Source organism: Vanellus vanellus (assembly GCF_965231255.1).
Source record: "Vanellus vanellus genome assembly, chromosome: Z".
In the NCBI taxonomy this organism is placed as follows: domain Eukaryota; kingdom Metazoa; phylum Chordata; class Aves; order Charadriiformes; family Charadriidae; genus Vanellus; species Vanellus vanellus.
This window is the reverse complement of record NC_138908.1, coordinates 70,227,768-70,244,992: the sequence shown is the minus strand read 5'-3', so window position 1 is coordinate 70,244,992 and position 17,225 is coordinate 70,227,768. Positions and strand designations below refer to the sequence as shown.

The following is a 17,225-nucleotide window of genomic DNA, read 5'->3' as shown; positions in this document are numbered from 1 at the left end:
TTAAATACCAAAACAGTGACTTCTCAGGTGAACCAGGGATAAAAGGCAAAAAAGTGAAATAAAAAGAAATATGAAACAGACAACAGTAAAAAGGTATGGGGAACATCAAAGAAATAAAAATAACTTATCCCTTTGTAAAAATATTTGGTGTAACTGTTTTCAGCATTGATATAGATAAAGTGAAGCAAGTCTGCTCAATCTAGGAAAGAACTTACAAAGGTTGTTCCCAAACACCCTGAGCTCCAGCACTGAAGAATCATGCTCTCTGAGATTCAACTAAGTTTCTATCAGTCAAAAAGCTTGAGAACAAACGCACATGTTAAAAAAAGTGTCACCTACTGTAAAAAGCCTATCTAGAGAATCGGTTAACAATAATTTTCCCGTGAAGCACTTTTAAGATGCACAAAGAGCATCACATATGAAATATGCATCTGAAAACTAGTGCTGGAGTATGTATGTATCAGATTTACAACATCTAAACTGTATAAATGTTAAAAACATAATGTTTTTTTTTTCCAAGAGGCTATTTAATGGGAAACGTGTATTTCCTATATGTATAAAGGAGCCACCTTAGAGGACAGGGAGGTGATTCGAGACAGCCAGCTTGTCTTCACCAAGGCCAAGTCTTGCCTGACCAACCTAGTGGCCTTCTGTGATGGAGTGACTTCATCAGCGGACAAGGGAAGAGCTACAGTTGTCATCTATGTGGACTTCCGGAAGACCTTTGACGCGGTCCCCCAAACATCCTTCTCTTTAAATTGGAGAGGTATAGATTTGATGGGTGAACTATTTGGCAGACGAGAAATTGGTTGGATGGTCACATCCTGAGGGCAGTGGTCAGTGGCTCAATGTCCAGATGGAGATGAGTGACAAGTGGCGTCCCTCAGGGGTCCCTATTGGGACCAGTACTGCTCAATAAAAAATAATTTATCTTCCTGAGTGACACAGACAGTGGCATAGAGTGCAGTCTCAGCAAGTTTGTAGATGACACCAAGCTGAGGGGTACAGATGACATGCCTAAGGGATGGGATGCCATCCAGAGAGACCTGGGCAAGCTCAAGAAATGAGCCCATGTGGACCTCTTGAGGTTCAACAAGGCCCAGTATAGGGTCCTGCAACTGGGTCGGGGCAAGCCCAGGATCAATACAGGCTGGGGGATGAAGGGATTGAGAGCAGCCCTGCTAAGAAGGACTTGAGGATATCAGTGGATGAAAAGCTGGACAAGATCAAGCAACGTGCACTCGCAGCCCGGAAGGCCAACCGCATCCTGGGATACACCACAAGAAGAGTGGCTAGCAGGTGGAGGGAGGTGATTCTGCACCTCTACTCCGCTCTTGTGAGACCCCACCTGGAATACTGTGTCCAGCTCTGGGGTCCCCGGTACAGAAGAGACATAGACCTGTTGGAGTTAGTCCAGAGGAGAGCCATGATGATGATCAGAGGGCTGGAGCACCTCTCCTATGAGGACAGGCTGAGAGAGTTGGGGTTGTTCAGCCTGCAGAAGAGAAGGTTCTGGGGAGACCTTAATGCGGCCTTTCAGTACTTAAGAGGGGCTTATAAGAAAGATGAAGACAGACTTTTTAGGAGCAACTGTAGCAGTAGGACAAGGGGTAATGGTTTAAACTAAAAGAAGGTAGATTTAGACTAGATCGAAGGAAGAAATTTTTTACAATGAGGGTGGTGAAACACTGGCACGGGTTGCCCAGAGAGGTGGCAGATGCCCCATCCCTGGAAACCTTCAAGCTCAGGTTATATGGGACTCTGAGCAACCTGATCTAGTTGAAGATGTCCCTACTCATTGCAGTGGTGTTGAACTAGATGACCTTTACAGGGGTCTTCCAACCCAAACCATTCTATGATTCTACATACATCCTGATCTCTTCAATAGTTCTAGCCTACATAAATTGAACAACAATTTTGTATATGACCACAAGAAAATGTACTTCTCCCCCTTTACAGGTTATACAGAATAAATCAGCATCAATGAACTTGTGCATGAGTCAGAAACTAACTTTCTCAACATCTACAAGTCGGCATAAAACCAAACCCCAAACCCACCCTTTTTTCCTTATTATTATACTGAAATGCGCAGGTCCTTGCAATTGCTGATGTTACAGCAGACAAAGGGACTATTTTTTTTTCAAAATGAATGAGTTCAAGAGTTCAAAATGTATACAATGCACAAAATACTGATATAGGTCTATTAATACACATTTGGCACCCTAGTATATGTGCAAATTGTGATTCGAAATTCTGCCCATCAACCAATGTTAAATTCTGTGGATAACTGGCTGAATTAAAAGGTCGCTTAAGGAACCTTAACTACCTAACTATTTTCAAACAGAAACAAACCCAGAACAAAAAAGAGAAACTGTGAAATCCAGAACTAATCATATTAACTATTGATAGTAAAAGCAGAACAATAATTGCTGGCTTAAAATTCTTCAGCTACGAAACACTTTTCTTCTTCAGCAATAAAACTTGTAACTTATAACTTCTGTATGAACAGCACAGATTGAGAATCTTGTCACAAATACAGCACATAATATAGCTTGCAAACATCAGCAAGTGGAAAAAGGTACACTTACAAGTCCAGAACATCAGTGTATCAAGGGATAAACTAAAGAAAAGCATGCACAAGTATTCAAATCAGCTTGACAATCTGTGACATATTTCTATGAAAAAAAATCTACTGTTTAAAAATGTCAAAATAGAATAGATTTTCTCTTAAATCTAATTATATGGGTCATGAGACCGAGCCACAGTACAGAGAGTTATAAGTATTCATCAGTCACTGGGAAATATCCCGGTAATGATATGCCATTTGAACAGCAAAATGAAACTTAGCTGTCATTTACACATTTCCAAATATTTATTTGTTCTTACGATACAAATAATTTATAAACAATACACTGTCTACCCACTGATGGTACTGTATAATACACACCCACCACAATGTATGGATGGTATGGTCTAAAATCAATGATGCTAAGCTTCTTGAGTAACTGAAAAAATGCTTTAAACAATTTTTTATTTTCTGCAGATGTCAACACCTAGTTACTGCCTGATCCTATAAAAACCCCAAACAAAACAGAAAAATTCAGGTCACCGCTCAGGTACTTATCTTTTTAGAACATCTTTTAACACTATTGTAACTCCTCAAGATAATAAAAGATATTTTAATAAAAGGATTCTTCTAAAATATTTTCCTATGAAGTCTACTGTAGAATTATCAGAATCACTGCTAACAGAAGAGAATTATAACCCCTTAGCACATAGAAGTATAAATTATATTAAGCCATGAACATAAAGATTTGACACTATATGTTGTAGAATATTCTAATTGACAAAAGTTATAGGAATTATCAGCCTCATAAAGGACTAGATGAATTTTGATTCTTTATTTGAATGCCTGTAAAGTGCACAAGTTAGTGCAGTTAGTAGTTCAGAAAGCAATGTACAGCGTCCATAAGAAATGTGCAAGTCCACATTTTTAAAAGGACACATAACATCTGAGATTTTCTCATCATACTATGTACTGTATAGAGCCCAAATGCACACATTTTTTTGATAACTGTTGCCACCCTTAGAGATATGGACCAGCATTAGCAGAAATGCAAATACACACTCTCTAATGAAAGATATATGCAAGACCAATACCGGCTACATCACATAAAAACTAACCTTACAGGCCTAACAGTTAAACTCTCTAAAGCCTGTATGAGTGCCAGAAGCTCAGTTACCACTTTGCAATAGCAAATGCACATACATGTGTCTTTTTAAGGCCTCTTAAGAGAGAATCCAACTGTTGCTCAGTTCTTGCCTCTGTATTGTCACAAGAAAACTGGCTTAACCACTGTAATTACCCACTTCATGTGATCACTACAGAGATGGTGTGAGGAAGACGTGAGTTAACAAATGTTAATCTTACAGACTAAGTATATTTGATTCAGAAATCTGAACAATGAAGACTGATTCTCCATAATGCCAGTTCTTCTAACATGTTTAAAAATTTTCAAGTATTTGAATGGATACATAATCTAGCTGGCATGGGATCTCTCACACACCTGTTTGACGATTCTGGCTATAGATCCTTGATCCATTTTACTAGTGACTGCATCTTTCCTCAGTCTTGCGGCTACAGTTCCAAGATAGTCAAGTGATGCAACTCTTAATGCCATTTCTGTAGATTTGTTACTGAACTGGTGAACCTAAGAAAAACAGAATAAACTGTTAAAAACAAGTATTTATTTATGCAACTGAGACTTCTCACAGGAGATTGACTGACCTTATTAAAAATTCCACCTAACTTCCATGATGCATAAAATTATGTAATTTACTATTACACCACAGATACACTACTTACTTTACACTAATATTTCTTCTTTTATTTGGTCTCTCTCTCTACATATATACCTGTTAAAAGTTTTTTAAAATATATATTTTCATAAAATAAACTGAACAACTAGTACAGCAGATACCTTTTGCAATAGCATAGATCTTAAGCACCATAATGCAACTTCCTCATTATTCACACAAGTGTAAAGAAAGCTACATTATACCAAGAACAGGACCATAAACTATTTTTTCCAAGAAACAGCTCAAATTACTGTGTTAATTACATTGTAATGCTGAAGAACAACTCCCAAAAAACATGTCAACAAAAATATTCACATTCTGTAAAATATCGTAAGTAAATGCTATTATTGGCTAAAACCCACACCATTTAATTGTTTTCAGGTTCTGTGCTAAAGGAATAGTCCAGAGGAGATATATAACATTTATAATTACACCAGTTAGTCTGACTTTATTCCAAATGAATATCTACACATATTACATGCTATACAGTGGCATTTTTTCATGTTGAAAATGTCACAGAATAGTGGAAGTAGACCTCCATGAGAAACTGTATACATATGATCTTTACCAAGTTCCACACCAACGATCCTCTAACCCAATTTTATTATCTATCTATTACATGATACATGTGAGAAAATCCTTAAATGCCACATATGCGTCAACAATCAGAAAGCATTCCTGTAGTAGTTTGAGCTGAAATAAACAAGTCTTAATAGGAATAAGAAATAAATTGATATAATAGTTAAAAACCAGAGTCCCTTACCAATAGCCTTCCCAATAAGCTAAGCAGCAACTCTGCAGCTGGCCATTCTGGTTTATTGACTGTGGAAAGAAGATCTTGAATGAAGTTCTCAAACAGTGGCCTGTAATCTTCTTCCCCTTGTTTACTGCCACACCTGTTTAAAATAAAATCCATTTTGTAATCAAATTTAAAAGCCATTTAAGGTTTTCTTCTGATGTAAACAGAAGCAATCCTATGTTTAATCAGAAAAACAGTTCTATGCAATTCTAAAAAAAAAAAATCTAAAATATTAGCAGAAAAATTGTTTTATTCATTTACAGAGAAATATTTTAAACACTTATCACTCCAAATTGCACTGCAAGTAAAGCAGCTAATTCACAATAGTTGAATTTTGTTCCAAAGACTTTTTTTTTACTTATTGCTTTGAGTTCAAGTCTGCATTAACTTGGATGGACAAAGTAGGTAAAATTCTAAATGTCAAGCTTTAAGAGCTTGGGTGTTTAAGAGGTGTTATGTCTATGTTCCTTAAGCTTGGTCTGATTTATCTAACAGTGATAAGTCATCTTGTTATTATACTCCACAATGGTTAAAATCAGAAGGTAAAAAAATTAAAAGATAACATACCTGATAGTGTTTCACTTATATGTGGCATCCCTAACTTTAACGGTACCAGGAGTATGCAGAGAGATTCCTAGATGGCTACTAAATAGTCTTTCGGCTCAAGAGTAGAAATTAACATAGTAAAAACCTCAGGACTTATTCTTAGAAATCCTTTAGTTATTCAGGTATATTATATTTTTTTTCCCTGTTGAGCTATTGACATTCCTAACTTTAGTTAAATGAAAGTAATTTTCAGGTTTTTTATATCTTTGTCATTCTGATGACTAAATGAATATGGTTTCACTGCTTAAATATTTACTCAGCCTTCTTTTTCCAGGCTTCAGATGAGTAACGGGCCCCTAATAAAAGTATCCTACATAAACTATCAAAAAGATTCTTAAATGTATAAAGTACTCTGTGCAGAATTTCTGTTCCATAAAAATTTTTGTCCAGATAGGTAGTTCTCTTAGGGATCTATAAAGTATATTATTATAAATAACTTCATGAGTAGGTATTTAGCATTGTGAAGTGGTTAGGTTTGTCTTACGGTATGACAGACTTTATTTGGATTTGGTTTCATCAATATGCGGAAGAATACAACAGTACTTACTTCTTGAGGAAAATAGAAAGGAAGTTTTGTGCTGTTCTCATGGCTGTTTCATACGAGTTAGTAATAAGCACATCTTGATCCACCTAAAAATAACAAGATATATTTGTCTATTATTTTAGCATACACAGAAATATCAGCATCTCTCACACATCAAATAATTACAGCAGACACAAAATTACGTTTGATTACTAGAGCACCATAATAAAATATTATACCTACAAACACACAAACTCATTCCTGCACACGCACACACAAGTACAGATTTAAAAAATATCCTACTTTCTTGTTTGACTCCTCCTCTGCATTAGAATCTTTTTCTGCTGATGGTAAGTGCACCACACACTGAATAAGCTGCAGAACTAGTGCCGTTACCATCTGAATATACATAGGCTCTCCATCAGTGTCACTGCTGTTTAACCTGTTAATAAGAAAAGACAGGATTAACACTAAAACTAAACAAAAAAGACAAAACAAACAAAAAAATTTTTGTCCTAAATAATATCTTTCTAAAGTTATTAACAGAGCTAGAAATCTCTGTTCTAGATATTCATCTAGTCATTTGGTTTGCCCTTATGCACTGCAAGATTTGGTCTAACAAAAACAGTAAGTATTACTCTCAGGCAGAAGAAACAACCTGAAACAGCCCACAGATGGGCTATCAGAGTACCTGTGAAGTTCAGCAGCCAAAATATCTACAGGCATTTTTAATAAACCAAATACCTACATGCTAAGGCACTTACTAATAGGCTTACTATGTATAATGCCACATCCATTCCCAACACAACACACAAAAAATACGTCAAACTGTTGCCCTAATAATTTATTATTTATATATTATTTAATGTACGTGAAACGTGCAGGACTTCTATACAACAGAAGATAGTGACCAAGACCTGGATTGACTTCTACAAGAGTTACACCTATGGTAATCTGAGGTAGCATAACAGATTTTGAACTTCAGCATGCAAGTGTCTTTATGTGTGTTTTAGTTGTGTCTTTAAGTTGGTAAGACCAGTATGAATACACTCCACATTTCTCCCATGATATAATCTGAGAAATAGTATAGCGCTTACTAGCCATACATACATCAACACCACCTATTGCCACCCTTAACAAAATGAAAAGGTGGTAGTCCCCGACATAATTCTCTCCAAATTATCCAAATACTAACTGGGCACAAACCAGATTGTAATGATTATCTTTATGGAGGTACCTTTGACTACTTTTAGAGAAAAAAACTTTTACATCAAATTCTGTGTAAGCTGTACCCTTCATGACTGTAGCCACAGTTAGAGAATGCCCTTCAACAGACCATAGTTAGGACTCTACAAGATAAACAGTGCAGTCGTTGTGGCCTTAAGATAGTGACTTCCTTCTGGTACGGGTCCTAATTCAAAGAGCGAATCTACCGTTCCCGTTCCTACCACCTTCATATTCGCTAGATGTCTCTGATGTCTATAACCAAAACAATAGGGAATACTAGGAACACACACATATGTTAACATTAGAGTTGCTGAATTCAACTTCATAGTTTCAGTGAATTTCTTTTCCTGGATGTTTCCTTTTCATCCACCCTGGTTGGGATGAAATATTTAATTGACAATTTGTCTGCCTCTGGGAGCAAGTTGTATGCAAGCAAGAAACAAAATCAACACCAACAACAAATATTTTAGAATAATTTAAAGTGTCACAACCTCAATTTTAACTGAAATCCAGATGAAGTGCTTAAATGACAGTTAAAGTGAACAGAGTAGTTCCTAAAGGAAACTCATTCAAAGGAATATTGGATTTATTTTCTTCCTGGAAAGAGTGCTCTGAGTGTGTCCTCAAAGAAATTCAGCCAGAATTTTCCAATTAAGCTTTAGCAATGAAGAAATTATGTAACTCCATACAAACAGAACCAAAGAATTTTCCAACCAAAAACTCTGAATGCACACTAACATCACACTCGTGTACATCCCTAGTGAGACAAATAATAAGGTATTTTATTATTTTTGTAAGCAGGCACAAATACAATAGCATAAAACCAATGATTACTACAAGACAGTCATTAGGCAATTCTGCTCCCATTATTTTGAGATAAAGTTAATGAAGTAAATACTGAAGCCTAAAATTCTACCTCTACAAAACTGTAAATGCCACTGTCTACAAGTTATTAATCTATGACAGAAATTACCTGAAGTTTCTTAAACTCCTCTTGCTAGTTGGTAGTCTCGCAAGAGAAGTGAAAATTTCTTCTAGTATTAACTGTCTATGTTTTTCATACCTGGAGAACACCTGTTTAACAGTTACAGGATTGTTAGAAAATTATTCATTGTTACAAGAACCATCACTTGTTAAATACATTGTTAAAAATTATATATAGAAACATACACTTTACATGACACAAATAAATTATAATTAATGCATACCTTATTTTTAATGCATTACTTTGTTTTTTCAACGCAAGCATATCTTTACAAAATACATTGAAACTTTTTCAAATAGAGATTTTTAAAAATTTTCAAATAACATTAATGTGTAATAGCTCTTAAAAATACATTATGTTTTAAAAAATTCTGTCAACGGTAGAATACACTGTATAGGAAAGTCAAACAGTGTAATACTAAGCTTTCAGACTCCAGTACACAGCAAAACTCTGTTGTAACACTAATTACGTGAACACACATATGGTTATAGAGTGCATTTGAGAAACTACTTTTACTTCATATCCTAAGCTTTCACGTTTGCCTGCCATGACAAATTCTTTCACTTTACAGGGTCAGGATTGTAGAGTTTGTGTCTCCTTTTGTTTAGGCAGAATATTGGACTATATAATCCTCACAAAGATGGGAGACTCACACTTGAACAAGCACATCTGTATTGCGCTGCATTTTTCCTGAAAAAATGTTATCTGTCCCGTGAAGTTTTCACCTCTTCCAAGGAAAACAATTTATTCTATTACGCAGAAGTATCCTACTAGTTCTATACTTTATTCCATTGCATAAATTCAATTCTTAGTGTAGGAAATAAGGAAAACCACATTGCTAAGATTTCTGAAGACAATGTCCTGGTTTGAGGTAGGACAGATAAGAGGAAGGGGTTTGTGTTTACGGTTTAAATGACATAAGCAAGGAAATTCTTAATTTTAGTTAAGTAGGTTATTTCTTCCTATAGAGTACTCTGCAAATAGAGGCAGCTCAGGTAGATTTAATACTGATCCTAGACTATGATAACAAAGTGTAAAATCATGCAAGAATAAAATTAGTTCTAAACTCCAATTCTCTACAAGAGAGAAAATGCAGCCTATGTAAACACCCTAATAACTCTTACAAGTACAGGAACATGAAACCACAAATTAAAAAGTACTTACTGCGGTCACTAATTTGATGGCACATAACTGTAGTTCACTGACATTTTCTACAAAGAAAGGTGTTATTCCCATAGATGATACCTATAAATGGAAAGAAATTACTATAAGTATATTTGACTAACAAACTGGTATTTATGGAGTTTCACAAGTAGGTTACTCATTCAGCAGTTAAGGTATTCAACAAGGTGTAACACTTCATATTATTTGCAAATAAAGTTATTAAAGGATATCAGAGAACAGTTCTGCAAAGAGCAGCTGAGGGAACTAGGGTTGTTTAGCCTGGAGAAAAGGAGGCTGAGGGGAGACCTCATCACTCTCTACAACTACCTGAAAAGAGGTTGTAGCGAGGTGAGAGTTGGTCTCTTCTCCCAAGTAACAAGTGATAGGACAAGAGGAAACAGCCCCAAGATACACCAGGGGAGGTTTAGATTGGATATCAGGAAAAAATTCTTCACTGAAATGTTTGTCAAGCATTGGAACAGGCTGCTCAGTGAAGTGGTGGAGTTACCATGCCTGGAAGTACTTAAAAGATGTGTAGATATGGTGCTTCGGGACATGGTTTAGTGGTGGACTTGGCAGCATTAGGTTTACAGTTGGACTTGATGATCTTAAGGGTGTTTTCCAACCGAAATGATTATATGACTCTATATTTGAATACCATCAGGGTAAACATTTCTTAAGGATACAAGAAAAGCCATTACAAATTTGAACATTAAATGCTCTTCTGCCAATTACCTACTAGACAACGAACTAGTCGCTCTGATGTTAGTAATTCAAAAGTTTGTATTGATTTCATACTTCATGTCACTAAGACAATCATACTTTACATTCTCTCCAGGAAAAGAAAAACGAACATTTTCAGACAGAAATTCTTCTGATAAAATTTACCTGAAGAATAGTTGTATCAGTAAGAAGCTGTATCTCTAGCAACTCGGACAAGCTGCTGACAATGTCACAAACTTTGTTATACAACATTACTATAACTCTTTGCTTGTGGGTGGAACACTTGGCACGTTTTGCTTTTGAACTTAAAACACCACCTAGAAAATAAAAAATCTTTATTAATTTTTTCAGTATTTCACATCAAATATTAGAAATTCCTCAAAAAGCATCCCCAAAAGAACTGCATGACTACAGCTTTGTAAAAGCAATTGCTTACAGAAGGAAAACAATTTAGTAGCATCAACTGGAAAGCAAGAATTCCATATTATATTAATTTTTTGTAATTGCTCTAAATTTTGGATCCAAGATTTTTTAAAAGGTTCTTGAAGTTGGACTCCTGCATCTAAAGGTATGCATGTTACAATAAAACGCTAAGTATTAAATAGTTTTCACTGAACTGAATCACTATACACACAGAGATTATGAATATAAAATTACTTATTCCTAGATATAATAACTATACACAGAAGCTGAACTTCATACAAACTTCTAAATACTTTAGCCTAAATACTTTTATTACATTGGCATCATTGCAGTAAACCAAGATGTTGTATGACTAAGTTATTTAGAGGATGCATTTCATTCATTGTTTTTTTCACTCTACATTTCATCATCCTCAAACTAACACAAAGCATTAATTCAGGATCTTGTATGTGATACTGAAGGACTATAAGAGTGGCATATAAAAACCTTATTCCAGAAAGTCAGTCATTCGCATCATCATACAGCAGACGATGTTTTGATATTTTTTAATGTGGAAAGATTTTTAAAAATTTCTTAGCATACTAACCGCCATGAGGATCCACTCTATATACAGGATCATATTGAGGATAGAGAGTATTCTGCAAATGAAATTTTGTGTATTGAATAACTCTTTCTATTACGTCTTCAATATATACAGCTTTAGGCATATTTGGTGATGTCATGATATTGATAGCAGTAAGACAAGCATCAGCAGATTTTGTCACTCTTTCCATAATAAGATCTCTCCATAATCTCTCCTCATCTTCAGTGTCATTGTTCTGTAACAGCCAAAAAAACCAGGATATTGTGAACATGAAGTCAAATTTTTATCCTTACCAAGTAAAAGATAACAACGTTACCCTAATGTACTTACATACATGCACATGTAAAATGTTGTATTTCCTTTTTGATACAAAAATAGTTTGGTTTAGAAATCAACTAATGTTTCTTTTACTAGCAACATGTTTGTAGTATGTCTCCCTAAGTCACAAGTCTTCAAAGTCTCCCTGTATTGTTCTGCTAGAACACAAAAGAAGCTTTCCATGTATCATTGGGAAGCACTATGAGGGAAGATTGCCACATACTCTATATAAGACTGATGTACCTTAAGCAAAATCTAAACTCATTCATCTAGTGTTTTCTTCAGTAGCCTATGCCCACCAGTTGCTGCTTTGATCAGTTTGATTTTTGCCACTAGAGGGAATTCTTACATAAAAAGTCACAAAGTCACATGAAACTTCTAAGTACATGACCTTGCTTCATATACTAACCCATCTACTATCAGCACATTTAAAACGTCTTATCAAATATGTCCACTTAGATTTAGCACAGGGTACAGAATCTCTGCATTTCTGTGTTGTACAAGTTACAAACCCAAACATACATGAGGTCAATTATGACCACTCAGCACTACTTAAATATTGTAATAACATTATTTATAGCAAAACCAGGTAGAATTTTTCGTACCTTCTCTGGCACAGATATAGCCTACAGAGGAAAAGAATCTTTCCTGCCTGCATGATGCTATTGTTCAACACTATTGCCTTTCCTTGTAAAAATAAGGGGTTGGTGAAACCATATCAACTTTTTCCCTTTGGGGTAAGAGAATCTAAAACAATATCTCAGTGCATTTTATATGATATATATATTTGTAAAATCAACAGAAATCTACAAATCAGGAGATCGCTGTAAATTTCTTGCGTAGAATGGCTTTAAGACATCCCTTACACAAATGAGGCTTAGAAAAAACCCCAACTAGTTTTAAATATATTTTTTTTCTGTTCATTAATCTTGGAAATAGAAAGAATGTGCAATTGCGCTCTGCCTCTGAAAAACATTCTGACATGGAGGTAGGATATCTTCACTGCACTGTAAAAGAAGTAAGCTTACTCCTTAGCAGAGGCTTTCTTTGCCATAATGATTTGACTAATGTTTAACAGATTTTAAAAAAAAATCTAAAACTTGTTTGGCTAAAGATTGCTTCTTTATTTAATTTAAGCTTTGTCTCTGAATTGCAATCACTGGACGATCTCATTAACTGCTTAATAATCTTGAGTTTTACTACAAAAACCTAAAAGAAAAATATCTCTTTAAAAGTATTAGCATAAAGATTTAATCACAGTGAAGCAGAGCAGGTAAACCAGTATCTTCTTTTCACTTATTTTTCATATTGCTGAAGACATTCAGAACCATATACTGAAACTCCAAAAACCCTATAAACTATCTAGATGAAAGTATTTAGGTACAAATAATGTGTCTCTGGTTCTCATTTGCAAGTTCAAATTCTTCCTTTCAATATAAATAACTACCTTCTGCAGATCAAGGTTTTTCTATTTCCATAAAACTCCAGAACTCTATTACTGCTAGAATATTGTTTTGACTAGAAAGTGTAGAAATAAAGAAATATATGAAATATGAAATATCACATATCAACCTCATAAAAACTCCAAATCTCCATATAGTTTTAGGTATATCAGGAACAAAATCCTAAAATCTTAAACTTCCTGTTAATTCTGTTAATCTTGACAACTTTTAACTTTGCAGCATAAGCACAGATGGAAACAAAGTGCTTCCTCCTTTCCTAATGCACAGGAGAATACAGTCTACATGAAAGCTGTAGTACTTCCTACACCGTGTAAGGGATGTTTTATGGACATGTAGCAAAGTAGTAAAGAAATGTCCAATGGTGCAAATTACACCAGTTACCACGAATATTTCAGGATGAAACTGTAATATTTAAAACTGAAACAAAAGAAAACACCGTTGCTCCCAATACACCTGTTAGTTATCAGCACTATAGTAAAACATGCTTAGTACAGAAAAAATTCAATCAATTGAATTTTACTTCAAATCTTAAAATTTGGCAATCTCAATCACATATGTATTATATCAGAAATTCCTTTCACATACATACACAGTATTTGAAACTATCACTAAATAGGACTCAAGTCAAGAAAACTTTATTCTACACAATGTTGTGAAATTATGCAACTTGAAACTCACATGGTTAAGTAATGTAGAAAGCTTTGATCCATCTTGAATATTCTTCTCCAAAATATTCAGGACTTTTACTGTTTTATCTGTTGAGAGCTACAACAAGAAAAGAAACACATCTAATAATGGCAGGAACATAAAGGCTTCCAAATTGCTGAAAAGGATGTCCATAGATGAAGGATAGAACATGTTATATAATCTAAAACACTTAATTTGTAAGCAATTTGAGATGAGGATCGAATCTTGACTTGTGTGGTTTCTGACACAGCACAACTGAGAATGCTGATAATATAAATAAACTAAGTGAAATATATTCTAAGATTGCAATGAAACTGCATTTTCAACCAGCCAAATACACAGAAATAGATTTAAAATTGCACCTCTGTCATTAACGTTGCAGAGTTACACACTTTTGCTTCTAGAAACAGATATTTACCAAATCCAAGTATCAATCACAGATTCTAACCGACCACATAGAGCTTCATTAGAAAATCCAAATTCAATAAGCAAGCAGAAATAAAATTCTCTGATACTTGAGTGCTAATAAAAAGGAAATGTATTCTTAATATCAGTGCTAACTTCAAAGAACTAGCATGTTGAAAAAAGCAACTCAAACTCACTTACTGATCTTCTAAAGAATGATGATTAAATAATTTGCAGAATGTGCTAAACTCCAGGACAGCCAGTTTCACTGGCACTCACAAAATTCTGTTTATGTATACATGTAAGTATGTTTGTATATATGTATGTATGTGTGAAAAATAGGGAACAGAGGTTAAGGGGGAGAACTATCAGGAAAGAGAAACACTCGGGCTGACAACATGCTACAAAGGAAGCTGGGGACATTGAAGAAAAGTCTAGGAAGAACATCTTAATTTTGGATTAAAGAAAACCCTCCAGAGTGACTTTTATAGTCAGGGCCTTCACAGATACTTCATAAACATAGTAAGTGGTCATGAGCAGGCAGGGTAAGACTTTAACATAAGACTGCCCAAAGCCAAGAGTTCCAGGAAGGTAAGGAAAGCATGAACATTGTTACTAGAAGTGTGATACCAGCAGTTTGTACCAACAAAAAGTTCCCTTGAATTGAAGTTGGGAAGAGTATGACAAAGAAACTACAATATACAGTCTACAGAAAATGAATCTTATTATCACCTGGGGTGTTAAATCTTGTAAGTTTAAAAGACCTTTTTGGAAAGACAGTGGAAGTGTGATGCTGGCTGGACACCGTACATTCACATTGCACTGATGGCATATATCAGAATTTTTTTACTTTGCCAGCAGGTTCTGATTTACTATGGTTGCTCAACACCAGCTGTAAGGAGAAAAGCCTATAGGCTGATGTGCTTTTGTGAAAGTAGATGAGTTATTTTAGATTTTACTGCTCAGGCATAGGTGTTACATATTGGCATACAGTCAGCACTGACCCAGAAGACCATTCAAGAAATATGTCGCAGCTCCAGAGACAGTAAAAGTTAAGATGTGGTAACTTTTTAAGCACTTCAGCTAAGCCAGCAGAAGCACAATTGTTCACAGTATCTGTCACACGCACACCCAAAGAGGGTGGAATGTTAATACCAGGGACATAAGTTTTTGTGTGTTTATCAAAATTATATGTTCAAAAAGAGTTTAAGACTATGAAGATGTACCTTGTCCATAATGCCCATTGCCTTGATTTTTGCAGATTCACTACCCAACTCACTAAGCTGATGTTTTCCCAGTAGCAATTCCTGTGGAATCTCATCATCGTCACCTTTTAAAAAAAATTTTAAAAATGAACAATCATATTTCTAACTAGGCTTCACATAAATCAGTATTTTACAGTCAATATGAAAAAGCCAACTGCAGAAAAAGTATTGTTTTTCCAAATAGCTAGCATCTAACAATTCCAAATAGTTAGCATCTAATAGTTCCATCTAATGAAGATTTGACGATGACAACTTTTGGTTGTGTTACAACTACTTGTTAAATATGACTGCTTCTGAAATATCACTTAAGAGCCTAACATGAGGCATCCATTTCTGAAAGTCATAAACTAAAAATTTTTAATACAGCAAAACCCATTTATTGCAGGTCTTGTGCCCATCACCCTTATTTCAGTAAAACAAATCCCAAATGACCGTAATTCTAAAGCTCAAATCTGGGGAAGGGCAATAGACAAAAAACACATGTGAAATGAAGTACCTCAGGATACACTGTGTCTTAATCGTATTTACCCTTACAAAAAAACCATGATGTTACCAGACAAAGAAAGAATCAATGACTTCACTTGTAAGTCCAAGGTTGTATACACCATTGCTTTAAACACTGTAGTGATTTGTTTACTCTGCTCCTCCCCTTGTTCTAATCCTGTGACAAAGAAGGTAAGAATAAAATTCATGCTCTACATCCATTTCAATAGAAAATCACCTTGGTCAACCTGAACTACTTCCTCGGACACTTACATTAAGCTGGCTGATTTTCCACTGAAATGGATAAGGAGCATACAGTGATGCAGTGCCTCACTTATAAGTGCATAAGGACTCAGATGCTTGAGTTGAATAATCAAGCTCTGTTGGGTCAAAGGCAAGGTGCAAAATTACGTGCCTCAGACATTTACAAGTGAGAGAATCATCTTACATTAGTGTTGTTTACAAAGATATGTTTGACAGAAGATAACACCCTAATGACATCCCAAAGAGGTATCCTTTCCACTCCATGTGACTACTATTTGTTGCATTATGATTTATGCCCCTTTTGGATTCTGCAGGGAGAAGGAAGGAGGATGTTCTTCCTGCAGCAGCAAGTGAAATTGCAAAGGCAAAGGCCACCACTCAAGGTGCAAGCCATATAAAAGCAGTATACCCTAGCATATGTCACAGGCAATTAAGTCACCAAGAAGGAAGTTCAAAAACACTGAGATACAAACTTTTTGGTGTTTCTTGTGTTTCTAACTGGGGAAAGCATTTTGAAAATTTCTGGCATATTACCAAAAGCTGTAAAATCCATGTCTTCTAAATTTTCCAAAATATTCTCTATTGAAGCAGTAAACCTTTTGAAAGTCGAAGAATCCATCATTTCTGGTGAAAAAATAAATTTATAAATAATTATTTTCTATACAAAACAGAAAATACAAACTGTAGAAAATACATCTTCTAAAATTACCTTCAGGTGTTAGTTTAGGTTCATAAGCTTTCCTCTTCTTTTGTTTTTCTTTTTTCTTCATTTTTCTAGCCACTAATAAGGAGAATAAAGAGTGAAACAAATACTTTCTCAAAAATGAAGTAAAGAATTATTTACATTTCTTACACTTGTATTCAATACTGCACATAAAGATTTATTTTTTAAAATGTTTAACACATCCATTAAAAATGCACTAGTATTATGGAAAAATTATTTTTTTC

General features: G+C 35.0%; 1 protein-coding gene across 1 annotated transcript in view; it reads right to left on the bottom strand.

Annotated features, from left to right (window-relative positions):
- NIPBL (NIPBL cohesin loading factor) overlaps positions 1–17,225 on the bottom strand; it is a 171,435-nt gene that overhangs the window by 23,797 nt on the left and 130,413 nt on the right. The window contains exons 13-24 of the mRNA XM_082496966.1: positions 16,987–17,058; positions 16,812–16,901; positions 15,492–15,595; positions 13,852–13,938; positions 11,396–11,627; positions 10,552–10,703; positions 9,664–9,744; positions 8,488–8,588; positions 6,591–6,729; positions 6,312–6,394; positions 5,123–5,255; positions 4,068–4,211 (exon numbers count right to left, since the gene is read on the bottom strand). Coding sequence (XP_082353092.1) covers positions 4,068–4,211; positions 5,123–5,255; positions 6,312–6,394; positions 6,591–6,729; positions 8,488–8,588; positions 9,664–9,744; positions 10,552–10,703; positions 11,396–11,627; positions 13,852–13,938; positions 15,492–15,595; positions 16,812–16,901; positions 16,987–17,058 — 1,418 coding nt within the window. The remainder of the gene's footprint in view (positions 1–4,067; positions 4,212–5,122; positions 5,256–6,311; positions 6,395–6,590; positions 6,730–8,487; positions 8,589–9,663; positions 9,745–10,551; positions 10,704–11,395; positions 11,628–13,851; positions 13,939–15,491; positions 15,596–16,811; positions 16,902–16,986; positions 17,059–17,225) is intronic.